Source organism: Anser cygnoides, chromosome 1 (genome assembly GCF_040182565.1).
Source record: "Anser cygnoides isolate HZ-2024a breed goose chromosome 1, Taihu_goose_T2T_genome, whole genome shotgun sequence".
Taxonomy (NCBI): Eukaryota; Metazoa; Chordata; class Aves; order Anseriformes; family Anatidae; genus Anser; species Anser cygnoides.
Window position 1 is genome coordinate 202,761,267 of NC_089873.1, and position 27,593 is coordinate 202,788,859.

The window sequence follows — 27,593 nt, forward strand, 5'->3', positions numbered from 1 at the left end:
AACTGGGATGCCTCCTCAAGGCTGAGAAACACCTTAACAGGTGCAGATCTTTGGTAAGTGACCAATACTGTGCATAACTTGTATCACAGGGCATTAAGTTCTTGTACTGGTAAATTTGAATCTTTATTATTATCCTCTGTGCAGTAAGTATCAAGTTGAACCTTGCCATTGGACTTTGTTAAGCCTCATTTTTACAGTATTTTATTTCAATAAACCATTTTTTGCTACTAACTTTAGCAGTGATTCTTTAGACAGTTTAAATCTTATCCAAGACACTCTGCACCAGCCAACCTGTATCTTTGCTCTGTTCTGAGGCACGGAGTCAAGAGGAGAGAGCTTCTGTCCCTATGTCCTATTACCTGTAGTGCTTAGGGAACAAACCACAGATACATATTTTTATACACATATATGTAGCTTAATATTTTGTGAGGTCCTAGGCCCTGCCATTGTATATTACCTGCCAGCTATTGCCAAAAAAAACCTAATTAAATGAACCTATGCTGTGGTTAGGTCAGAAATACCTATGAATAAATTAGGATTTTATGGAAAATCCCAATTCTATCACAACACTGAAATCCACCAGATCATGGCTCAGTCTTCTAAGAAATGGTGGAAGTCTGAGCTGAAATAGCAAATTATATTACACAAAAATATTTGCCATGCAAGAGCTTATTAAATCCTCCAGTGGCAGACTGTCAGATGAATTGACCTGATTTTCTGAGTCTTCTGCCTGATCTCCATTGTCCCATTGTACTCTTTTGAGCAGTTTGTTGTAAGAGTAAGCTGCATGCCAAAATCGGAAATACAGATTCCATGAAGATGTTAATAATTTGGTATCCTTTCAAGTTAAGGACATGATGAATTTTCCTTGCTAATTGTTTTCATATTAAAATGCCTTGTTATGGCCAAGAATTAGCACAAGTACGTTTGGGATAAGAGAATAAAAATAGGTCTTCATCTTGAAAGACATGTTTTGTGAGATCATAATAGTCTGACAAGATGCTTTTGTCTTGTTTTCACTCTGGTGACTAGAAGGCTTCTTGCGCAACTCTACCTGCAAACAGCTGAAAGACTCTGCATATAAAGAGAAGAACATCAGGGATGAATATTTTGGGCTGGCAGCCCCAAATTTCTTAAGATCATGATATATTCCTCACGCAGCATGTGACAGTTTTCCCATCTTCATATGTGAATCTTCACATAAAAGGAGAGCTGAAAAGGTTATCTTGTATATGTTATGCAATTCCAAGGTAAAAAATAGAAAGTCGACAACAAAGATAGAAACTGATAAAAACATGAAATGTCTTTTGTTTTCCTAATGCATTATGAGGATTACTATAGAAATTAATCAAGCAGGCAAAACTCACAGCTCTGAAAATAAAGCCAGTGGTTAGCAATTCTTGAAATATGAAACACAGAAAAATAGTGATTTTTTTTTAAATGTAGACTCTCACTTCAGAACTTATCTAAAGCCCGAGCTCTCAGAATGGATTACTTTACCTTAACACTGCTAAATGCATTGCACTTGGTTATATTATTTGCAAAGAACAAGACTATCTGGGTTTTGTGTTCTTTCTAATAATCCTCTTAGTGTTTTAGAAGTTCTTGTTTTGAGGCGTCTGCAAGCTGTTATCTGTAGTCTTCGCTGATGATTACGTTGTTGATATTTAAGCTACTTCCTTCAGTGTTCCTGCTGCTGCCTGTACAGTGAAGGCAGCAATGGAAATTTGCCTCTTAACTTCTTCCCAGGCTTCACGTTGATTGGGTTTGTTTTTAATGTCAAACATGGCATCATAGATCCCTGGGAATGATTCTCCTGCGTACTTGTTATGGCTGCTTGGAGCGAAGATAACATGTCTGTAGGGAAGTTGAGGGGAAAAAAAAGCAAAACACAATAATATACTGTATTAGGAAAATAAAATATTATTTTCTATACAAATCTAAAATTTTTGACACTGAAGGGGTAAATAAATAGTATCATTGCAGCAATAGTGCCTATAGTCTGTTAAGCAAGAAAATAAAATGAGCTACATTATTCCACGTGAATGCAAGAACTCTGTAGCTAAGACTTGAGACAGAGTTGACTAAAGCATTCTTCTTTCTTTTTTTTTGGATGAAAGGGAAAGATTAAAAAAAAATAATAAGCAAGCCAGCACCTTTTCTCACAGATGTACACAGTCTTTGACAGATACAGGCATGCTTTAAGGCTTTTGACTGTTCTCAACAGATTTTTAACCAGAAGTCATGAGAGATTTAAGGACTGTAGATCTTACATTCTCTTTCTACACTTAATTTTTAGTGGAACTTTTTAGTGGAAAGATGACTGATCTGAATACAGAGTGGTTGGAATGACCAAAAAGCTAGGCTTGACTCAACTATTCTGCCTCTCAAACAAGATTTATTTCTTGAACTGGAAGAGAGAACTAGTGAATTCACTTCACGGCTGTTGGAGTACTGCCCTCTACGGTGTATTTTCTAGCATGGCTGTTCTGCTATGGCAGGTCAAATTTTAGATGCTTCAAGTATACCCTATTTCACTTTGAATCCCAACTTCCTTTACCAGTGAAATGACTTGAGCTGAGACAACAGACGAACTTTTTGATCTGTTTAGAAGCCCACTAAAATCAATGGAAATGGGTTTACTGACCAGAATAGGCTTAAAATAGGACTCCTACTCTGTACAGAGTATCTCACTGAAGTTTTCCCTAACGTTGTTTTTGCTTTTCAATCTTATTTGTCCTATTTAATCTAATTTTACTACGTTGAATAAAACCATTACAATTCCATCTAGAGACCTATAAATCATAAAGGAATTCTCATACAGTTCTTCAGCCATAATGTAAAAAATAAGTCTTTCTTACCTATAAAATGGCCTTCCAGGTAATCCAAGTGGATCAATGAAAGCCCTTTCTAGAAACATGAGCTGATCATTTAATGATCTGACAGCAAGTAGGCTAAAAGCAAAACAAGACAAGAACACGTTAGCTACAGAGTGTTTGGCCCACTTTCCTTCTGTGCCATAATGGATACAGCTGTGGATTTATGAAGGACAGTACATCTACAATGCTGAATTTCAAGTGTAGCCCACAGCAGACAGAGCATGACAGCTAACCTGCACAAGAGAATTATGCTGCTCTATACTGTGAGACAGCCTGGCCTATAACATGAAAGTCTCTTAAAGCTTTTCTTAAAGGCCAAGAAATACGGTAAAAGAAGAAAGCCTTTCAGGTATTTTCTCTCATGCTGCACTTTATTCCTGGACTTCCTTTTCATTAGGATGCTTGGACAAACCATTCTCTTCTTTTGTACAAAACCCCATTTTCTACAAAGCCAGCGAGCAGCAAATTACTTCAGTTAAATCACATTTATTTCTATATGTAAAACTACAACATCTGAGAAACAGGAAACTTGTGATGTTAGAATCATCTTTTGAGTCATCCAAGAACTGTGTTTGTCTGATAGCAGATTGTAAATTCCCTTCAGCAGAGACCATCTGTTTCTGTGTGCTTTGAATAGCTCTGGGCATACTACTGATGCTTAATACAAGAACTGTGAAGAATAATATACTGACTATATGTGGGTTTGGCAGTTTACATCTAAAGTAACTTACTGTAGGCTTGCATAAGAAACAGTGTGGCTAGCAGGGCTAGGGAAGTGATTGTCCCCCTGTACTCGGCTCTGGTGAGGCCGCATCTCGAGTACTGTGGTCAGTTTTGGGCCCCTCGCTAAAAGAAGGACACGGAGGTGCTCGAGCGAGTCCAGAGAAGGGCAACGAAGCTGGTGAGGGGTCTGGAGAACAAGTCTTACGAGGAGCGGCTGAGGGAGCTGGGATTGTTCAGCCTGGAGGAGGCTCGGGGCGACCTTATCGCTCTCTGCAGGTACCTTAAAGGAGGCTGTAGCGAGGTGGGGGTTGGTCTATTCTCCCACGTGCCTGGTGACAGGACGAGGGGGAATGGGCTAAAGTTGTGCCAGGGGAGGTTTAGGTTGGATATTAGGAAGAACTTCTTTACTGAAAGGGTTGTTAGGCATTGGAACGGGCTGCCCAGGGAAGTGGTAGAGTCGCCATCCCTGGAGGTCTTTAAAAGACGTTTAGATGTAGAGCTTAGGGATATGGTTTAGTGGAGGACTTGTTAGTATTAGGTCAGAGGTTGGACTAGATGATCTTGGAGGTCTCTTCCAACCTAGATGATTCTGTGAAAAGCACTCACCAAGAAAAAGTGGTAAAATTGATATCACTGTAAGTCTGGAGTAATTCTACTACTGTGAATGAAATTGTTTCAAGTTTACATGGGTGTAAATGGAAAGTGAATCAGGTTAGCTGAATTAATGCTTATCTTTAGGCCCTCCATCAATGAAATTATTTTGAAGTGAACTTTATCAACTGCTAACGTGCTGTAGAATTCTGCAGGACATGTTACTTTCCACACTGGATCACAAAGGTTAACAGTAAAGTGTTTTCTTATACGTATTTTGAAACTTCTACTATGTTTATTGATACACTTTTGTGATTCAGAAAAACAAATTGAAATTTGCATGGTAAATAAGTATGTAAGCTGTGATAACTGACAGAAGTTACAAAATCACAATAAAACAGAAAAGATCTGACATAGTAGAGACAGAAGTTATGATTTGTAAATGGAGCATAAAACAGAAAACTAATTGTGTTCTAACTTAAAAGACAATTTTTCTGCTCATCCAAATGTGTTTTTCTAGTAACATGATGAAGTGTAAATGTTCTAGAAATATAAAGCTCACATAAATATTATATGTACCATATGCCGTAAATGTAATATTTTGCATATGAGATAATTGTTAATTTACTTATCTCAAAAGTTGCTGCCATTAAAAGGATGGCTTTTATTCTCATTTAGTCGTCCATAAGGGCAAGCATACAGCTAAATTAGATTCTTCCCAATAAGTGCAACATACACATATGTATATACAGAAGGAAGCATAGTTTCTAATTCCGGGCATGGCCTACAAAGAATGAATTAATGCAAGTGCAAATTATGGAATAGATGATATACAGAATTTTTGGAAAACCTGTCAAAAAGCTTGCCATGACTACACGCATGGTACAGATGTTTGTTTTTTTTTTCATTAAGTAGTATCAGTAACTTGAAAACTCGAGTGCTGGCAAATGAAGACTACAAGTCATCATTAGTTATTTAATGATAATCCAGTGACACAGTCCTAGGATGTGTCTGTACTTGGAGGAAGTGACACACCTGAGCTGGCTCTGCTCATGCTAACCAATAGTCTTGTCACATCCTGGTGCTGCTCCTGAGCAGAATTAACACTCATTAGCTTGGACACTTTTCAAAGCTAAAATAGCTAGATTCCCAGGCTCTGCAGTGCCTCTGATGTTCGCTAGTTCAACAGTTCTATAGTTTGTTTCCTAGAGTAACAAGATCCTTAAAGACAAGAATCCATAAGGACTTCAAGGTTATTCAGGGGACTAAATGCAAGTGAAGACAATTCCCTCTGAGCCCAGAGGACTACATAGATTCAGCTGGAAGAAAAAACTTACTTATTGATATCTACGTGCTGCAGCCTGTCATGAAAGTTAGCAGCCACTTCTGTAAAATTCTTCACAGCTGAAAACAGAGCATCTGGTGGGAGCAAAAAGGAAGCATTTAACTTTAAATTCTGAAGGAACCATTTAACAAATCAAATTCTTCAAATTAAAACTGCTTATCTTTCACTGTGATCATGATCTGATCATTCTCGCTGAACAAAAATCAAGTAACCCCATATTCCGACATTAAAAACTATGTAATTCTCTGTGAAAACTTGCCTTGGAGACAATAGAAATCAGTATTTTTGGGAACACTGTTTAATATTTGATGATTGAAGAATGTACAGAAGTACCAAAAACTAGAGCATGGATTGCCAGAACCAGACTGTTCAGGTAGCTGTGCAGTTTTATAGAGCCCAACAACCTGTTCTTTACTGTTATGTCCTGCCACACAAAAAGGAGTTTTGAGTGAGCGTGAGGGAAGGAGGGAGGGAGAGAGAAAAAGAAAGCGAGCGTGCATAGGCACATCTACTATATGTCGTTAGCAGTCCAGTCCTAAACAGAACAGTGTATAACGTTGCCCATAAAATGAATGCTTCTCAGCCAGCAGATGCATTGTGAATCTCTCTTACCTGAAACAAAATTCCATGCGCCAGCACAAGATCCGTACCGTAGCATGGGGATGAACCACTCCTGCCTGAACAAACCCTCAAACTACTCATGATGCTTAAAGTTGCCATCATGTGCCCATAAACTCCTGTAACAGAGGTTCTGACTGGATATAAGGAGAAACTTTTTCACCCTAAGCACATGCAAGCACTGTTGTCCAGGGAGGTTGTGCAGTCTCTGTCCTCAGAGGTCTTCAAAACCAGACTGGACAAAGCTCTGAGCAACCTAGTCTGATCCCAGAGCTGACCCTGCCTTGGATAGGTTGACCTAGAGACCTCCTGAGACCCCTTCTAATCACAAGTATCCTACGATCACCGTTGAATTGTTCAGCACTATAAGCCACAAAGCAGTATTTTTGTAGGGACCAAGACCAAGGTATCTTGCCAGCAACACTGATGAAACATGCACAGGTAAAAGAACACGTGATGGGAACTGTTAGCTCTACGTGGTAGAGCAATGGCACACTATTGAAAAACAGTCACATTTCAAATTATTTTAGGGTGTGGCTCTCTTATTATTTTACATCACAAGGCAAATACCAAGTCCTGACCAAGGCTTATACATTAAGATAAGGCACTGCTAGCACTAACAGAGGAATGTGATTACAGACTGTACATACCAAAGGATACGTTGTATGTTGCCAGTTGCTCTTCATGATTTCTTGACATATTATAGATGATATGAGCATAGTTGCTCACAGCTGACGCATAATCTCTGCAGTCAAAAGGAAGCACAACAGAGTTGGCCAACTCAAACACCAGCCCTCCCCGTACCTGAGCTACTGTCAGATGATTCTTGAAAGTGGGATCATAAAACCTCTCCACAATTTCATAGGTCTCATAGACACTGTGGTAAACTGGATAGCTGCTATACTTTTCTACACTCTGAAACAAACAAAACCAAACAAAACCATTAATTTCTGACAGTGGTGGATACTTTAGGTTTGCTTGAAACCTTTGCTGTGGGATTCAAGGCACTGTAAAGTTAAATGTTCAGGTCACATGAATCATAGAATCATTAGGGTTGGAATCCGCTGTAGCCACTACATACAATCAAATGAGAAGAACTGTTCAGTGGTGGCTCTCCTAGACATCAACCTATGATGAGATGGTCATTCAGAGACATTAACCAGGTATAGGTCCTTAAGAAGGTAGCTAATAGCAGACACATAACTGTTAGTAGGCTAAATTAAGTTAAGGTTGCCGTTCCTCTCATTGCTTGGATCTCAACTGCCATTTCTGTTTATGTCTTTGGTTATGTCTTTTCAGAGGAAAAGATCACATTTAATAGATAGTTCCTTGAATGTTTCTCAGTTGGTCTCATTTTACAGCATGCTCCAGAGTCAAACTTATACTCTTCACAAAAGATGAACCATTTTTGAATTTAAAGCTTTGTAAGCCACCCCAATTCATTCAGAAGCCATCAGAAGCCACCCATGCCTTCATCAGCCATAGGGAATTCTGAGCACACCCAGTTACTCTAAACAAAGGTCTCCTTCTCTTGTCTGATTGACACCAAGCTGACCATTCCTATTTATTAAATATTTGTGTTGTAGTAGCACAGAGTTCTAGTAATGAACACACTAATGAACACTCTGACACACTAAGCCGACTCCAAAAAGCTGACAGACTGAATGGCTCAATTACACAGTTGATATTATTCAGGCAGTTACATGGGAGATGTAATTACAAAGACACAGACTTACCCAGTTTTTACTGTAACGTGCTCTGCCTGAAGCGATGCCAAGACGTTGAAAAAAGACTTCAAAGTCATTGCCAGAACCCAATTTATTTATTCTTTTAACAAGAAAGAGGAAAACGCCTTGAGTGACAATACCCAAAATATATTTTTTAGTTTGTTTCTAAGTACTGTGATAGCTAATTTTCTCCAGTCACAGTCACTACGCAGTCTTTCCCTAGCACGCTCTTTCTGTCAATACACTGTGAATTGCCTGGACTCCAGCATTGCATGTACCTCCTACCAACAACTGTATTCTCAAAGGGACAGAGTCATTGGAGAGAAATCAAACACTCAAGGGGAGAATTTAACTCACTGTCTTTAATCATTGAGAAGACAGACCCAATGAACTCCTGTTAAACTTCCACTACCCCAGGCTCTAAGCTCAGAGAAAACAGAACAGTACCAGCACAACCCCATACATGAGATTCAGTAAAGGAACCCTGATAATTTTGAAGTAGAGTGTTTTAAGAACCTGCCTGGTATATTCCTCAGCCAAACTCAGAGGCCTTCCAGGAGACTGGAAACAAGTGCAAGGGTAGGTCTGCGTTACCATCTTGTACTTCTGCCACTGGCTTGTGCACACCAACCTTATTTGTCTAAATCTCTATAAACTAAATCAACATTTTACTTTTCATACACAAAGACTCTTGTTCATGCTACAACAGCAAGTTCACGAAAATGTTGTAGAACACTGTACGAGCTGCAATCAACAAAATTCTGAAATCTATACCGGCTGAAAATACTCTTTCTTACAAGTGCCCAGTTTTTCAAGTGTATATATTTTTAAAAAACCCACACTTTACAATAAGTTCCAGCAAAGTTTTGATTTTCTTTTGTAACTGACCTGGGAACCTCTTTATATTCTCTTGATGGATTTTTTTTATACCAGCTCTCATAGAGAGATTTTCCTTCAAACCCCTCATCAGGACTTGGTATCTAGAAAATATGCATGGCAAAAGAAGACGAAGGGTACAATTTTAAATGTTACCAATCAGCAAAACTACAACCTGCCATAACTTGGCTATGGCCTAGGGAAATGAATAAGTAACACTCTTAAGTCCCTCAACCCTTCTGCATTTTCACTTTAACCTTTTATATGAATAGCATTTTTCAAAGGAATAAAAATAGGCAACTTTTTAGATGAAAAAAAAAAAAAACAGAAGAAAAGCAAAACATTTCAAATCAGTATTTACACTCTGGTATTTCTTTATGAGATTTTCAGTCATATAATCTAAATATTCAACATAAAAATCATTAAAAAAACTTCCTGTTTCAGTTTGGCAGGAAATTTCAAACAATTCTGTCTTGGGTTAACTCAAAATTGCTTCATCCTTGTTTTAGCTCACAAAAATTATTTCCATGGATGCAGTAGTGACCTTAGAAGGACAAAGTGTACAGTAGAAGTTGCTTCTATCATCATAGGTGCAACAGAGTTATACAAGTCATCATCATTATCAAGATCATTCCTATTGCTATTTTCAGAGTACTTCACAGATTATTGAGCAAAATAAACACTGTGTATTTATTTTATCTTTTTTTATTGATTGGCAGTTAAGGTTTTATTGTCTTTATTAAGAATTATCAATAACTATATTTATTTTTTTATGTGTTTCTAAGAATTTCTCAAAAATAACAGTCAAAGTAAAGCATGTTTGGCTATCTGGCCACAGAGCTGATTGTTTACAGAACAGCGTTAATGCTTTTTGCTACAGATTCATTTTGGATGGGGTTACACAGGACCTCCTTCCTGATTAGCATTCCCTTCAAACATCAGCTACCCAGCAAGTGTAGTAACACGCATTCATCAGCCTTTGTTGCTGTTTCCCAGCTCTGGGAAGGTTATTCAACCATGTTTACTGGTATTTAGGTCAACATTTTAATGATAGCTCTTGGTGTCCAAACTGAGACTCTAATGACCTGATTTTCTGACAGTTCTGAACAATCGCATTTAGCACAAGTTACCATGGGAACTGCAGGTGATCAGCTCTTCTGCAGTTCTAGACAGAAATATCTGTAAATGGGCATCTAATTTTAACAGTTAAATTTTATTTGTTCTCTTGCAATTGCCAGAAAATTATTATACTGAGTTACTACCCTTCCCTTACTTTTATTGCAGACTAATGTCAGCTCCCAAGAGACAACAAGGTATTGACCTTGGAAAAGACAGATGGGTGAAGCAGACACAGCAGATGATGACAGATACAGTAAATTCACAGAATACACATAGCAGTTAAATGTATATTACATGTATATATATAAAATACACAGAAGATGAAATAAATGCTCATGCTTTGATGCAGCTGAACAGAAAAGAAACAAATAAAAAGCCCTTAGTATCAGCCTCTAAGACCCACTCTCAAAGCAAGGAACATCTTACATATAAGACGGAGATGCTATTTCCCGAGAAAGGTGAAACCTTTTAATTTTATGTGCCACATAAATACGTGTGAGAGCATCATGGGCAGAGCCAATGAGTACCTAACAGGATCCATGGAAGATGAGCACATTGACCCAACCTGTCACATCATGTTACAAACAACACTTTAGCAACCCTAATGTCTTACCCTGCCTAAAGGGAGACAGACAGACTCTTCCACTACCACGGGCACCTGAGCTGTTGGACTGGGCAGCCACATTTGTGCTTGTCCTTGTTCCCTGGCTCATGGAATTTCTTTATTTCTCTGTTCTCAGAAGGAGAACTTTCACAGGAAGAGATAAAAAATCAGGAATAGCCAATAATTTAAAGGTATACATTTGAAATCCCTTTGCCACTCCTGGGAAAAAAGCTGTTGACTTAAAGAGGGTGACTGCAGTTAGAAAAGAAAGCAACACCTGACATCATATTTTATGCACAGAGCCCCAGCCAGTGAGTGAGTACTGAACATTCTGGCTAAAAAATTCAAGCAATATTACCTCTTTGGTCACACTGTACACTAGTTTGTACATCAGTGGCGTGCAATCCACTCTTAGTGTGTAGTTTCCTGAAAAATAGGAAAAATTATTTGTATGAAGAAGCAAGTTCAACTCAGCTGAAGCTTTGTGCCATTATTTGTTGATAAGAAAGGGACTAGAGTTACATGTGCTACAAGGAACAAGCTGATTCTCCTTGCATAAGGGTTCTCCTCCTGTGATCTAGTTAATGCATTTGTATTAATTAGGACGAATTACAGCCCACCTTTTGAAGCAACTCTCAGAGCTTTTCCTATGTCCCTATGTTGATTACATACATTATGAGAGCGGATGCAGACTCAAGAGTTGCTATAAAACTGCTGACAGAGGCACAACACTTGTCCCTCCCCATGATTTCCCAAACAGTTCAGCTGCTGTAAACATCTTCCCTGAAGCAACAGGAATACCTGAAGGATACTTTATGATTCTGGGACAGTTTCTTTCCTTATCTCCTCCTGGACTAAGGCAACAACATTATCATGTTGGAGCTTTCATAGATCTCCAAGTTAAACTGCCTCCTGGTCACCTGTATATACCACCACTACTAGAAAACACAAATCGAAACAATATACCTTCAATAGAGGAATCTGCATTGATATAAGCTACTCCGCGTGCTTGCAATAGTTTGGCATTTTCCTATGAGGAAAAGAGAAAGAAGATGTTGATGAACTTTTTCTCCCAGAACGATTTTCCCACCCCCAGAACTAACAGCTGTTTCTGGGAAAGACATCATATAACCTACTGCAATGAGCCCTGGTAGTTCCTAAGTGCAACAAAGAGAGAGAGCAAGGGAAAGAGGGAGTGCTTCTTTCTGGCACAGATTTCTCAAAGATCTGCCACTGTGAAAATTTCTCTTTTAACACTGTCAGTTTACCTCAGCCCATTCTGTCGATCCTAACAAGCCAAACTCCTCTGCATCCCAGCTTGCAAATATCACTGTTCTCCTTGGCCTCCATCCTGCAATAAAAGACCATGAAAAGTGTGTTACAGAAATAAAGACAGCTTGTGTCACTTGGGGGTGTGTGCGTGTCATCTTTTATCCTGATTTGTGGAAAAAGAGGTGTGTTTAAGGAACTTTAAAAGCTTCCTTACTAATCTAATAATGCCTTGCTAATTTTTTTTTAGCAATCTATTGCTTCAATATGATGATAAAAATGTATGCTTGCTCTTCTCTCAACAAAAATTTCTAAAATTTAACTCTGAACAAGAAAAAATAATGTGCATATGCACAAATGCTTGAAAGAAAGCTTTTCTTTTTGCTCAATTCAACTTAGTGCACATTTTAAAATGTCTACTTTTTCAGAAAAGTGTGTTTAGCAAATTTTCATATCTATTACTGAATTTCTTTGACCTGTTTCCCAAATACCAGATTTCAATACCTACAGAATTCCTTGTAACTTTCAAAGCAAAGACCTTTCTCTTGAAGTTCTGCATTTAAACCCAGGCCAAATGGCACTATTGCCTTGCCTCTGTGTCTCTGCCCAAAGTTTGAGGCTACTAGAACCTTTCAGTCTTTGCTACCTTTCAACTTTTTTTTTTTTGATTTATTTTCAACTTGCATTCTAAGGAGAGTTTCCCTTGATTCCCCTGACATACAATAACTTCAAGGGAATGGGAAGAAAACTGAATGCTAATAGGTTTTAAGCGCAGTGGGTAGGCAAAGAAAGTTCCTATAGCACAGTATTTGAGTTGTGTCAAAGCTTATTTCCATGGGATGTCAGGGAGGGTAACAGCATTTGCTCTGACAACAGCAGAAATTTGGCACAGCTCACATTCTTTTCCTATTGTAATGTAACTGTGTTTGAGGTATTTTTAACCATTACCTCCTATACTATGCTTGCACAGCTCATTCTTTGCATTGCACAGACTTTATTCGTCCTTGAGTCTTTCTCCAAACTAGAGTCAAGCGATCAGAAGACTCCCAATGCTGCCCTGCTGAAGAGTTGTTGGTAAGACCACCATGGTACCAGTTTTGTAGGACCACTGAAACATCCGGTATGATCAGCACCAAATACACAGCAATCAGTTGTATCTGAATGTCTCACTTATTTTATCCTCACATCTTCCACTTTGTGTTTTGTTTTCTTTCAGATGTATTTTCTCTTGAGTAGAAATAATTCAGAAATACTGATGGGTTGTAACTGGAACTAGTTAACAGCTGCAGAGCAGTGTGCTTATCTGAGAGATCAGAGAGATACACGTTTACTTTTAAGCACATGCTGCAATCCCAGCCATATCAATGGGCACTGTTGACAGCGGTGGTTTTAGTGTGCTTTAGTATTTCATTACAATTACCTTCCTTTTTCAGTTTTCCAAAGCTCCTCACAATCTCATGAACCACAGCTGCTCCACTCTGAGGATCAATACCACCAAACACCCACGAGTCACGGTGGCCTCCCAGGATAACATATCTGTCTAGAGAAACAGGGAAGTCTACTTAGAAAAAAAAAATCCATAGTGCTGTTAGTTGGAAGTAATTTTTAGTTTTCCATGTAAATGTGTAAGCATCAGGTAACAAAGCTTACTAGTTTATCATACATTTAATGGAAAGGCAAAAGACATTTTAAATCTCCAAAGACATTTTTCTGCATTTTCAGCAAGTGTTAAAAAAATTGTCAAGCACAGTAATTCAATCCCATATACGTAAAATCTCCTAAATTCTACTATTCTACTTCTACTGTTAGAAATACTGTGCCTTTCCTCTGAAGACAGAACCGTTTTTTCACATTTTACAATACTGTGTTTCGTGGTGAAGTTGACCAACTAATCATTTTTGTACAGCATGACAACTCACAACATTAAAGTGTGTATTTCTCTGGGTATATATATTACCAATCACAAAAAGGAATGCCTACAATCAGGATGGAAATGTGATTAATATGATCCAAGTCAGACTAGAGCTACGTGATACCACAATATGGTTAACAATTTTGTTTCAGGCAACAGAGAAGTGCTGCAGTTACAGATGAAATGCTGTTATCATTCTAGGGATGTCTATATATCTGTTTTTTTTATAGTGTAAAGATCTCACTGGCTACAGGAGACTGTAAGACAGGCAATAAATTAATAGTGGTGGAAATGATGTGTTCAGATGGAATGCAAAATCTTTCAGGACTTGTACTATTATACCCCATTTCCATTTGTTTTTGAATTCATATGATTGATAATACTGTTTCTCCATTAGTAGGGAAAAATACCCACTTAAGAGTATTCTTTCAGTTGCAAAATTACCTGCCTGAAGCAAAATATTTCTGTCTAGGGTATGACTTCCCCTTGAAAAACCAGCATGTATGGTGAAAGTGCTGACATACTCCGAGACATAGGAAATCTGCTGCAGTAAATATTTCAACACAAAGGATCACACAGTCCAGTATTTCAGAGAAAATTATCTTCCTCATTTCCCCTAACTCTGAAGTGTGGGTAGAAGTCATTGCACACTCACATTACACTGAAGACAAACGATTTTACCTGGTTCCACTGTGCCTCTGATGGTACCAATCACATTGTAAATCCTTGTTACTTTGTTGTTGCTATGAATGTGCATTTTCACCTTTCTAGTGCATTAGGAAGAAAATCCAAACAGAATATCCACCAGATTAGATATTAAAACATCAACACCTTCAAAAACTGTACAATATGAAGTGTAATGAAAAGATTTCGGCTAAATTTACCCACTGTTAAACCAAAGTAAATCTGAAAATATTTCAGTGTAAATTTTTTTTTTTCAGATTTATACTTGTGCTATTGAGAACAAACAGCATTTGGCTCTTGAAATGTGTGATGTCAGTAGGATTTATATGGATAACGATTTCAAGAGGTCCAAATTCTTTTTTTCTTTTTTTTCTTTTTTTTTTTGGCTAGGAGCTAGTTCTTAAATTTGATAGAGTGAAAGAAAAATGAAAACTATCTAATATTAAAAAGGTAAATAGTTGAATCGAATCTCGAGGTTGGTATAAATCAGAACCAACTCCAACACGGTCAATGTGATCATACTGATGTGACACCTCAGACACCACAAAAATCAGACAGCCTGAGCTGTGTCAGAGACTTTGTTTATCCACTACACAGTTGAAGGTGCAACAACTCATCCTCAAGGGTTGCCTTTTTTAAATTTTTTTTTTCAGGAAGAATTTTTCACACGGTTTGACTAAGACAGAGAGAAAAGGTCAAATGTTTCATATTGAAGTCAACAAAACAATGCAGCCAATAGTGAAATACCTGGACTTAATCCTAAACTGTAATTACTAAATCAGTTTAAATACAAATCTAAAGCAATAAAAATGACACTGCACTTAAAGCATTTATTTCTGGAAAACTTAGCATGTAGTTTATAATGTTTTAGATACGGCAATTGGTAAAATCAAAAGCTGGACCCGCATGAATTTAAAAGACACAAATTCAGTTCTCTGAAAAGTAACCACTCTAATTAAATAGTTTGTTTGAAAAGCTAGATGTTTTCCAAGTGAACCTGGCTCAAGATTAGCTTGAAACTAAAGCAATTCGGTCATATCCACCCAATTAGATGAAAATCTGCTGCAGCTTCGCACTGAGAGCTTTTCATCCCAGAAAATGGTCAGAATCAAAGGAATGATGCAAATAACCCCAACTATTCTACTTTTCATCAAATTCTCTACCTATATTTCTCTGATCTCAAACAAGTTCCTTATGAAACAAAACTGACCTTGTAGAATAATTTGATGTGAAACCAGGACCAACGTTGTAAGACACATTCAAATTGCCTTTCCAGCTACTATGTGGTGGTGCAGATCCTCCCATATTCCTATTATGAAAAAAAAAAAAAGGTATTACCATTATTAGTTATAGTCATCTTACAAGAACACCAAAGACAAATGAGGAACCAGGAACCACATTTTGCTAATTTTGTTAAGTCCCATACAAATGTAGACCACAGTGGTGGGTCACAGTCTTAAACATTTTGTACTATAAGCTTTCACAGGGATTAATCTGTATTTTTAGCTACATTAATGTTAGTAAATAACATAGAGGAATTCTCCGGCACACTGAGGTCAGCTTGGAACAGTCTACAGCTGTCCTGGAAAGCAGTCTTTGCTTGCAAGGGTTTTGCAAGCAAACTGCCTCTTGAAAATGGCCCTTTTCTACTGTCTTGAACTGCATTTACAGTTTATTCAGGATTGAGTTATTTGGGCCATTCTAACAGTTTAACAGGACAAGCAGCTGTCTTTCAGTGCCTGCCTCTAGACATTTTTTAGTATGTTAGCACAGACAGAGTTGATGTGATTTAAGATGTCTAAAATTGAAGAAATATAACGAGTTCAAGTCATCTTTTCGTGTTCCAAGGTGAATATACAAGGACGATGCTGCACCTGCTAACTCAATTGCATCTTAGTTTTTTCAATTTATTTGGTTTGGTAAGATAATTATGAATTTTAATACCATCCTCTGGAAAGCTGGTAGCCTGTCTTCATGTCACTTGCATACTTAGTATATAAAGTAGTGAAACATATATGTCTGCTAAATCTCCTGTGACACTTCCTTTTTTCCAGTATCGTTATATTGGTTTGCTAGCATCATTTCATATTTATGCAACATAATACAAAAGATGAAAGAAAGCTTGATAGAACTGACAACAGAGTGCAGATAATGTTCCATAAAAGATGCATGGTAAGAATTTACCTGGATAAATCAATGATTTTATTTTTGGTCTTTTTCACAAGGCAGGTACCATGGCAGCTCCACAAATCCTTGCCTTTACTCAAACTGAGAGTTATATTATAACTTCAGTATGCTTGATTGCTAATTGTTATAACTGCAGTTCATACTTGATGTGTTACAAAGGGCCCTTTCTAAATCTCTTTGCACGTATCTGATACGCAGTAATAGGTAACAGAATGTCCACTTCCTACACAGAACCTAAGTACAAACATACTGTTTCAACAACTATAGTAGAAGCGAAGTGAAAAAGTCTTTTCCCTTTCTTTTCAAATACTCTTAACGCTTTCACTAAACAGTCTGTTTAAAATTCCTCATGTCTACTAAATACTTACCGCAGTAATGACTCAGCATCATGATAGCCAATGGGATGAACTGGAATTTTTGGGAGACCTACACCACTGGCTTTGTCTAATCGGTAGGTGTATTCTGAAAGCAGAAGACAGGTATTTCCATGTTTACAACTTCCAGAAGGTATCTGTACAATTTACAGCATAAAAGTCAGGGATAATCATTTCAATTCGCTAGAAGTTGGGCTGACATTTCCTCAGTGACTTCCTTCTTCATGCTTCATCAACACATTTTCAGAGACACAATAAAAAAAAAATCTCCCACAGCATCTACAATTATGCATTCAGAACTGCCTGGAAATTTTAAAATAATTTCTTAGTTAGTGGTTTTTTTTTTTTTGCACTGAAATGGTTTTGGATAGAAGTGTTTCTCTCCATTGAAGGAACTTCAGAAAAAGCCAGAGAGAAACTACAAGAACAAAAAGGGACCCCGTATCCTGATGCTTGGAACACTGAGCTGGGAACTTAAGCATTTGCCAGAGAGATGTAGACATAATTTTATATACTAGGCTACTAGTATTCTGTTTTGCTGATTTTTGTGAACAAAATGAGATCCAGGTTTTGTTTGGACACAGCTAAAATACAAATGATGTTTTTTTTCTACAAACCAGGATATTAATTTTCACAATGTGTACAACCATTGACGTTTAGAAGCCATTTCTCTAGCAGGTATGGAAAAGAATGGAGTTTCCTCATACTCCCTACAGCACTGTACTCCCCTCCCTATACCCTACAGCATTCACAGGAACCCTTATTGAGGGGGCAGACAGGGATTCATCTGTAAGATCACCAACTCTAGCTTTTTTCTTTGCAACTGTACAGAAAACAGATGAATTTCTAGTGCCACAATAACTTCCAGCACCAGTTTAGAAAATACTTGATGGTCCAGGGTACAGATATCTCACCTTTTGCAGGATAGCCTGGTGTCAGAGGATCCCCAGCTCCATTCAGGTTTAACACATTTCCACGCTGGGCTCCGCCGCCTGGAAGGTTCCAGCCGTTTGGATAGGGATCTACTCCTGAGGCACAGTAGTCAGCAGGGTCTGAGTACAGAATAACTCCCTTGGCACCTGCCAATTCAGCATTCCTCACCTGCAAAGCACATCTCTGGTTCCTATCCAGACCTTTACAGTTTGACACAAATGTTCAAGGGGCAAAAGAAAGTATTAAAAATTACAGTGATTATAGCTCAAGGCCTTTTACACAGCTTGGGCTAAGTAAAGGTCCCATAATTGTCTCATATCATAAAATTTCCTGAAAATGCTTATATAGATATGTATTATTGTTGTATATATATAGATATCAGGTATCAACTCTTTTGTGTCAATGAGGGCATTTCACTTCCAAACCAAAGAACAACTGCCCCTCCCTCTAGATACTAGTAACTCTGATGTGTTTGTATTTCATTTTAATAAATGATTCATAGACAGTGATACCTTCTTTAGTCTCTTCCATTCAGATAGCATCTTGAAGAGTGGTAACCTTTAAAAATTTTGCGAAATTATTACCTGATCCAGAATAAGAGTCAAGTGTCACTTTTCACTGGTGAAAATGGCATATATGTAAAGCAGTGAGTTATCCACTTAAAGCTCGCAGAAGATCAGTCAAGAGTGTTCATTAAGATTTGGCATTCCACTGAAGAGATTCAGTGTTTGACACTGAAGTAATCAAGAAATTCAAAATATAGCCCTGCCCAAGTTATGGTCAAATTATTTTTCATACAAGAGCCAAATACGCTTACAAGAGACTGTCTCTTTACAACCCTTTTGAGGAAATAACTTGTGTGTAACTGAAGTACGCACATGGTTATGTTCTTTCCTGTCAGGCCACGGAAATCTGCAGAAAACTGTAATTTAAAAATGTTCACGTGATAGGGACATGGAATTAATAAATACAGAATTTAAAATAACCTCCATGTAGATCTGCCTCTGCCTAGTGTACAGAAACCATTATCAACAACCACAGCACAGATATCTTAAAGTATATCTGAACTAACAGGAAAGAACAGTTTAGTTCACAGAGTGTATTACCCAAGCTTATTAGTTACATTTTGGAAAAAAATATAGTATGCAGATAAATACTAAAATATTTAACATTTTCCAACTTAATTACATTTATCCTTTAGATGTATTATATACACATCAAATAAGTATTTTGTATTTCCTAATGAAGAATCAACTTTGAATGCACCTCTATGGAAAACTCAGTTGCACTAAAGGCTCCAGAAGACCTTAGTAACGAGTTCCAGTCTCTTGAAATCAACCAAAGGACAGCGAAAGTAACATTCTTACATAGAGTCATTACCTTATTTCCTCTGAAGATCTTCCCATATCTGGCAATAACAATCTTTCCTGTACAGTTAATTCCCATTTCACGTTCTAGCTTAAAGAAGTCTTCTGTGCGGCCATAATTCACGTAGACCAAGTCACCCTGATAGAAAGGGGCAGAATTTGAAACAAGAATGTCAGTGTAGGTATCAGGAAGGTGTGATCTAGGAAGAGAATAAGCTGGGAACAATGGGCTCCAGGACAGGCTCTTGTATGAATTCTTCTTTGATCCTAAGACAATTAGATAGGTAAGTGACTCCTAATAGACTCATACCATCAAAAGCTGTGTGACCTCAGCCTCTATGGAGAATATAAGACGTGACTGAATCAGAAACTGAGATTAAATGCTCAGAGTATAGCCCTTACTTCTCTTCATAGTCTGTTTAAGCTGTAAGCAGTCTTGGACAGCCGGAGGTATTTTGGATCCAGACATCGCAGTAAATAGTAATTGCATCCTATGCACTAGAATCACACACCAACTATTGTATAACATGTTTGAAACACAGTCACGAATACTTTATTTATGTGTAACGTATTTATTTTGATTGTCAATCACCTGGAACTTCTACTGTATTGTTTAATCTCTGTCAATTTCTGAAACTACATTCAAAGGTACTTATTTGGAGATTCTGTCATTCTTTGATACATTGCACAGTAGATCAGGCTTCCCTAAGGAAATTCATTTAACATTTCTGAAAATTCTTCATCTTTAACTTTCATTAAAAGGACTAAGAACTACACCAATGGTATCAATGTCTCAACGGAGCACTGCAACAATTTAATTTCCTAGTAATGTGATAAAATCCCTCAAGTTTGTAGAGCCTCCCCTTACAAAATATTACAAAATACAAGCTATGAGTATGTAGTGTGGACTCATAAAATGCCTTGTCTGGTCTCTTTCAGCTTAGTTAGAGGTCTCAAGCACACATGTTATCTGTGACCATCATTACCTAGATGGGGGTACTTTTGCAGTCACTTAAAAAGGAAGGAAGGAACAGAAACTAATACTGCTGTTTAAGAATGCGACTTCACCACTTTGTATGTTTTTTGCTAAAAAAATCTGTTAAAAGACACTTCTGCTCAAAGTTTTTTTTTTTTTCCTCTGTTTATTGGGATCTAATAGAAATACACCACACAGCACAAAAATGCATTATGACAATTTGTATCTGAGCCCAGGATATATTCTATCTACCATTTACTGAGAACCAGAAATGAGTAGCAGCTATTTCTACATCTCTGCAGGGTCTCACTCTAACTGGCAAGTAGCTACTATCCTACTGTGGCAGTATTTAACCTTCAAAACACAGTCACTACCACTTATCTTTAAAGAGCAACTGCAGGAAACTGTAGTGGTGCCCAATGGTATTTCCACAACTCCCTGATTAGAGCACTCACTCAGAAAATACGAGAGCTGAGCTCCTGGTCTCTCAGTATGAAGAACTTTGATCCATTTCTCCCACTTTCCAGGAAAGTGTCCTACTCATAAGACTGCCGTTACCCTGGCATGCAGGTACTGTACAGCCTTCTCCCTTCATTGAATTTGGACCTTTATGCAGGAATTGTTTGCAAAATTTGTGAGCACAAAGAAAACCTAAGACTGATGAATGCACTTGGCAAGTTCCAAATCTCTCTCTCCACAGCTTAGATCTGTTTAATAGAACGGCTTTTGACATAAAGTACAGAAACAGATCTGGGAAAACTCAGAAGAGCCCAAAACCCATGGAGCATTCCCACTGCTGAGCTATGTACACGCTCCCTCCTATGCTATTTGCAGTATAGATGCAGACTAGTGCTCACCAAAGAACATTATTGCTAACTGCACTAGCTAGGTACCTGGAGCTTTTGTCAAAGTACTACGCATTAAGGGAAACATAAGCAATGTATTTTGAAAAGATAATCTGTCTTTTAGGTATTGTTTCTTTCAGAAGCAACATTCTCACATTTAATTAAAATAAAATCATTTTCCAAAGAAGGAAGCTGCAGCTTTTTAAACTTGTTTTTACTATTTCTCATATCACATCAATTACCGTAGCTCTCAAGAAACCAAATAAAGCAGTGAAGTTATTCTGTCTTTTTTGGGGGATATTATGTTAAGATACAAAGTCAGAATCCATGAATGTGACCTTATATTACATTCCAAAATTCCCACAGCAATTCTTGAAATGCTCAAAGCTCTCATATCCTAAGGGAGAGTCTATCCGTCTGGTTCTCCAGCTTCCTTTGAGTATCTGAGGCAAATGAATCCAGGATATCTTTTGTCTTCTGGACTTGCACAGCTTATTAACAAACTTCAGAAAGTATAAGAATTTAATACTGGGCTGTATGATGACTAAAGGCATTGTTATCAGGTTTCAAAGTCACATCCAACTTTATAGCAGAGCTTGGACCAGATGATCTCCAGAGGGCCCTGACAACCTACATTATCCTATGTATAGGCAGGAAAGATACTGCAAACAAAAAATAATTTATATTCTTATAAATTAATAATTGAATCCACTAATGTTCATAGGATAGAAAAATCCTGTTACACAGGCCAGCTATATAAAAGAAAGCTCGTCAGCTGGTACCATCTGTACAAGATAGAAAGGATTAGTGTTAAGCTCAGATCACAGTGACACCTATTTCCACGAGCTAGAAGTGCTAGCAAAGGCCATTTTCACACTCACCGTAAACTTGCACAGTTATACCTGTGTGTGAGCCTTTGGAAAGCAGAATTTTGAAAATCATTTTTTTTCACCTGGCTACATAAATATAAGAGTCCTATTTGTTCACCAAAATGGAAAACAATGGTGTGTATTCACAGAATAATCAGGAAAAGCTTAAAGCAGCTGTCAACTTTAAAGATTTCTTTCCACATTTTTTCAGAACAAGGCAGAACAGTCCAATTTTAACTCCAACTAGAGAAAAAAAAAATCACAGACATCAAAGCTAGCTCATCTTTCCCAAGGGTGATATGTCAGGTTCTGAACAAATAAAGCCTAAGATCCAGGAATTTCAGATTACTCTACTCCATTCAATGGTACTCTACACTATGCTACAGTATTCCATCTTTGTCTATTTCCATTTCCTATTTCTGTTATCTCTGTTTCTTTTACTATTTTATTTTACCTCAAGCACTCCTTGGGCTGAAAATGCACTGTAGGGTGGCACCACATCACTAACAGCCTCATACCCTGGAGGGGGAGGCTCTGATAATGATGTGTTGAAAATCTATTGGGAAAGAAGAAACAAAAATGTAAAACAGTCAACATGAAAAAGAAGTACTGTCTACATAGGCACATTTCACAGACATTTACAACTTAAAGGACACTAGTTTTATAACTCAGAATGAGGTGTGACCAAAACTTTAACAAGCACTGGGCATCACTTTCCATATGCAGGTTCAACGTGTGATCTCACAAATCCCATCTCCACTCTTTGCAGATAATCTCCTTTAAATGAACACAGGTTACTCTAAAGTGGTCTCATATAGCACATAACAGACGGTTAGATCATAACAAAAAAATTCATGCATTCTGCTCATCCCCAGAGCTTCTATGAACACTAGAGCTGCTCTGTAATGAACTGATTTTATTTCTGTCAGTCTCAAGGCATAAACTCTATAATCTTCAAGAAACTGAATCTAGCACAATCATCAATACTGTATAATGAATCAATACAAATAACGATGCTGACCATGGTCGATTTCCTCTTTCTTAATAAAAGAACAATTTTAAAACAATTGAATTACATAAAGTAATTCTAATAAATAATTCTCCTTTCATCCATGTATGTCCGTATGCTGCATGAAGTAGGATAATTATTAGTATTCTTAGCATACAGCTGAAGAAATAAAGATACAAATTTAGGGAAAAAAAATAAATAAACAGTAACCACTGATTTCCGTGAGCTTTTGATCAGGTGCAACACCATGAACAGAACAGAAGATGGCTTTCCCTCCCAGTCTTCCCAGGTATATGAAGGTGTTTTTTCCCTGGTTGCAAGAACAGATGTTTTCTGTACCTCATTTCCATACTCATCAATTACTGAGATGTAGTTGGGCTTAGTTTCATCAGGGTAAGAGAGCAAGACATCGTAATGAACCAACTGAACAGAATCCAAACCAAACGCCTTCCACTCAGCTTGGACTTGCTCTGCCAGATGCAGATTCTCCTTTGTTCCTGCGAGGTGAGGAAGCTGTGTAAAATTGCTAGAGAAAAAGAAGCAATTGGTTAGAATCAGGCGTTGCAGAACGTAATCAAAACCCTTTTTAGCCTAGCTGGAAAGAAACCCCCAGATAAGACCATACCGAAACTAAATTAAGACCCAGACTCTTCTGAATTTATGTATCTATTTATCTTACACATAACTTGAGGCAAAGGGTTTCAGTTTGTCACAGGTGTTTACATCTTGCTAGCAGTGTGGTTTAGCAAGAACGGCATAATGACATCAGCTGTGGGGTCTTGTCCTTGGTTTATTTCTTGTCTTCTGGGCAACCCTGGGCCAAACACTTCTGTGCAGAAGGAGACTGACCTTCCTTGTGAAGCGATAAAAGAATCAAGTATAATTACCTCCAGGTATTCAATTTAGAAATGTGCGTAATTACTCTGATCCCTGCGTTTAATTAGATGGATATTCTCCTTGGATTCCACTATTTTAATTAATTTTGGCATAAATACTGATTTATCTAAAAGTTCACTCTGAGCATGTCTTGTTGGCAAATAAGAGTTCACAGTGGCTTACAAACAAGGAACAGGAAAACTCAGCACCTTGTGACTTCAGAGACATCCAGATTCAGTAACAGTGAAAGATACCATGAGTGGTGAGCAACCCACTGCATGAAAAAAGAAAATTTGCTCAGACCACTGAGCAGGCCCAGTGGTGAACTGAGCTGAAGAATCTCCCAGCTGAATGAGGTTTGTCATCGTGTTCTCATCCTGTCATATGACCATGCCACCAACATGACACAGACGCACGTGTCACACCAGCTGCTGTTGATGAAGGAAACAGGTTCTTGGATAAGAAAGAGGTATAAGGTTGGGAAAAATTTTCCTTCTTGCGTTCCAGTGAGCATTACTAAAACCAGCAAATAAAGCACTTACTTCAAAAGAACTATACACTTCTGCTTTTCGTACCAAATGCTGCCATGTTCTTCTGATAATGTTAACAGCTCGTATCAATACTATGCTAGAGAAGTCCCTGGTACTGTGAAGGCACCATTTTCTGGATAACATACTGAACCAACACCACGGTTATTTTTAAAGAGCCAATGGCTGTTTTCTTTAAGATTTAGAATATTTAAGTCTCAGGTTTTTATTACAATTTGAGTTACGCAATAACATTCTCCTGTATTATATTCCCATTTAACTGAATATTGTGTTTTTCTTCATTTCCTGTTCTAAGCTGTTGACTGCCTGCACGGGTAGTTCTGAGTAGTGACAAAGATCTTCTGTGTTTCGCCACAGAACTGGCTGCATGTCAGCAAATGCAATACAATGTTTACTGTTAGCATAGAGACAGGGAGCTTTGAGGGCAGAAAGTTCCTTTTACAGAGTTCTTTAGCAACAGTTGACATTGTAGGAGCCAAAACACAGGTTGACAACTGAAAAAATATCTTAAGTATTTGGTTTTCAATGTTTATATAGCCCAGTACGTGTCTATTATGTAGTAAAGTGAATGTACTTTCCAGCTAACTTATTTACAAAAGTTCATGGCAAGTGCACTTAAAATGAAATGTGTGGGGTTGCCACAATCTATAAACTGAAAATGTTTTTTTCTAGTAATTTGGTTTTGCAGCAAGAAAGAACTTCCTGCTATTTAATCAGGCTGTTTGTATCAGTTGTGTTGTCTACACCTAAAACCATTCATTTTAATACTGCAGTCTTCTAATAGACAATCTGTTTACAAGATCCCTAAATAAACAAATAATAGTGCACCATGTTCCTTGTAAAGCTTCCTAACTACATAAATTAAGAAATTAATTACAGTAATTAAACTACAGCATATTTTTAAAAGATCTGTATTGCCATCTTTCATTATTTGAATTTTCAGGAACAAGTGAACAGCTTTAAGATGTAATAAAAGAAACAGAGCAGTGCTAAAATCACCTAATTTAATTACTAGAAGATAGATGAGATTAATAAATTATTGGGGAAACACAGTCTTAAAAAGACCCTACAGCTTAAAAGGTGTTTGTTTTATTATCAACAGCTTAATGTACTTAGATGACTAACCTGTATCTACTATGGTTCTTCTAGCTATTCACCGTGCAGAGGGTGAAAGCTTGGAAACCTATCTTGCTTCATGAAAGTGAATACATGGTCAGAATGATGATTGATAATTAAATTAACATATATATTTGGTCGGAAAGTCAGAAGGGAGAATAACAATAAGGTATGAAGTTCTAATCTGTAGGAAGAACTGCAAACTCAAATACTAGTATGATTTTCTTCTATGTTGATGTGGCCCGCTATTTTCCATTGAATCTCTCCCAACTTAAGTTTAGTCATACAGCCTAATTCAAAATAAACATTTTTTCCATAAAAAACAATGTAAGGTAAACATTACTTTAGGCTGAAACAGGCCACACATAAGAGAAGGGGTCAACCTCTACATCACTATACAAGCATTCACCAAAGGCTGAACAAGCACTTGGCCATTTTTAATTACTTTAAGTATTGAGATTACTGACAACAACTCAAGTGTTCTCAACACAGATAAGACTGGAAGGAGCCGAGATGGACTGCACTCAGCTCACTGGAAAACATGATTAAACCTACGGCCAAAAAACCTGTACACCATGCTCTGTCCGGTGATATCTGTGAGCTGGTTCCTGCTTGTTTTTTTCTTTTTACCGATAAGCCTACACATTGCTTACAAAAGAAACTGCTTGATGTTTTCAGCCTTCATTTCAGCCATAAATGCCGCCTTCACCTCCCCATGAGGACTCGAAGATGTCTTCTCTTCTACAGGTTTTGCAAACCAGCCTACACAACACAGCAAAATACAACAGTAAAAACACCAGAACAACATCCTCATGACACACATAATTTTTCTTCAGTATCACCACAAGTATTTTGCTGCATATTTTACAGCTGTTTTTTATCATAGCACAGTCAAGCAGCCACAACCTGGTAATGTCAGTGGCAGTCCCACACCACAGCGAGACAACGTATTACCTAGGCACATATTGAGGGGAATAAAATACTGTATTATATCTATTTATCACAGTCATTTTACTGTAGATGCTGAGGAGTCCTATCTATCTTCCTTGAGCACCAGAACATCACGCTGTCAGTCACCTCTGAAAGGCAGCAGCTTTACAAAAACACACAGAAACAGAGACCCTTTGTGAGGAACAGATGTCCTGTAACTATTTTTTCATTCTCTGGCTCTTTTTCTGGAATCGTTCCCTTACTTTAGCGGCGTTATCAGAGTAAGTGATGAGAGAAACACCTGTCTAGGAAGTTTTTGACATCTGTTTTTAAGCTGGGGGCTGTACGTGTTCAGTGCAAACGCAGCAGCCATTACACAGGTGGCACATCGGGGACACGGCGGGGAGCAGAGCAGGCAACAGGCTGGCACCACTCAGTCAGGACCTTTCCACCAACCCCAAGCACACTACAAAAGCCATTTCTCTTGCCTAACTACCGTATTTAAAATTAAATTATACAAGAACTAGCCAAAAAGGCACTCTGGACGGAAGACAGCCGTGCCTGCTGGGCAGATGGCGGCTCGGCCGGCTACGGATTCACCACGGGCACGGATCCCCCGGCTTCTGGAAGCCCTCCCAAACCTTCCCCCCCATCCGGCCGCTCCTCAGCCCGGCACCGAGCCCTCTCCCCCGGCTGGAAGCTCCGGGGGCGGCCGGGAGAGCCTCCCGACCCGCGGCGGGTGAGTCCGCACTGTACCGATGAGGAACCCGAGGAGGAAGAGCCCCACCGCTGCTCCCAGGGTGGCAGCCCAGAAGCGGCCGCTGGCTGCCCTGGGACCGGGGGGCTCCGAGAGGGTGCCGAGGGCCGTCCACATCGCTCCGGAGCCGCTCCCCGCCTCGCCCCGCAGCGGCCGCCCCGCCGGCCGAAGTCCCGCCGCTGGCCCGCCCCGCGGCGCCTTGGGGCGGGCGGGCCCCGGCCGCCTCAGGCGGGTCCGCGGTGCTAAATGTTTGACCCGGCGGCTCACACAGGGCCTTGGGCCACCCGTGAGGGGCTTTTACCCCGGGATCGGGACCTCAGCCTGCCCAGAGCCTTTCCCGAGGTCTGGCTGTCCGTCTGGACGTGGCCAGTTCTCCCCTGCTTTCCCCCTCTATCCGATATCCTTGACATCCTGCCACCCCACGTTTCAAATGCCATCAGGAGGTGAAGCAATGATTTC

At 38.6% G+C, this 27,593-nt stretch overlaps 1 protein-coding gene across 4 annotated transcripts; it reads right to left on the bottom strand.

The window, feature by feature from the left end:
* Positions 1-185: 185 nt before the first annotated feature.
* LOC106034162 (putative N-acetylated-alpha-linked acidic dipeptidase) lies at positions 186-27,315 on the bottom strand. Of its 4 annotated transcripts, none has more exons than XM_048076459.2 (19): positions 27,134-27,315; positions 26,101-26,209; positions 23,247-23,433; positions 22,353-22,454; positions 19,222-19,347; positions 17,823-18,009; positions 16,903-16,996; positions 15,558-15,656; positions 14,345-14,430; positions 13,172-13,291; positions 11,751-11,833; positions 11,449-11,512; positions 10,841-10,908; positions 8,772-8,863; positions 7,893-7,983; positions 6,807-7,071; positions 5,531-5,612; positions 2,862-2,954; positions 186-1,857 (listed from the first exon to the last, which is right to left on the bottom strand). In XM_048076459.2, exons 1-19 carry the CDS (start codon positions 27,249-27,251, stop codon positions 1,668-1,670), a joined length of 2,256 nt encoding a protein of 751 aa, XP_047932416.2. In that variant the 5' UTR covers positions 27,252-27,315; the 3' UTR covers positions 186-1,667. The 4 variants fall into 4 exon arrangements, with proteins under 4 accessions (XP_047932416.2, XP_066846008.1, XP_066846009.1 ...); XM_066989907.1 differs by having other exon boundaries at positions 27,165-27,289; XM_066989908.1 differs by lacking the exon at positions 27,134-27,315 and having other exon boundaries at positions 23,247-23,404; positions 26,101-27,110.
* Between the last annotated feature and the right edge of the window lie 278 nt (positions 27,316-27,593).

What these genes read in the sequence shown, in the direction of transcription:
- LOC106034162 (XM_048076459.2), bottom strand. Translation starts at nt 27,251, where the DNA reads ATGTGGACGGCCCTCGGCACCCTCTCGGAGCCCCCCGGTCCCAGGGCA. An exon ending in CCTCCTCGGGTTCCTCATCG is followed by an intron (nt 26,210 to 27,133) that starts GTACAGTGCGGA and finishes TGTGTTGTGTAG; the next exon opens with GCTGGTTTGCAAAACCTGTA. An exon ending in GAATATAAAGAGGTTCCCAG is followed by an intron (nt 7,984 to 8,771) that starts GTCAGTTACAAA and finishes TCTTGTTAAAAG; the next exon opens with AATAAATAAATTGGGTTCTG.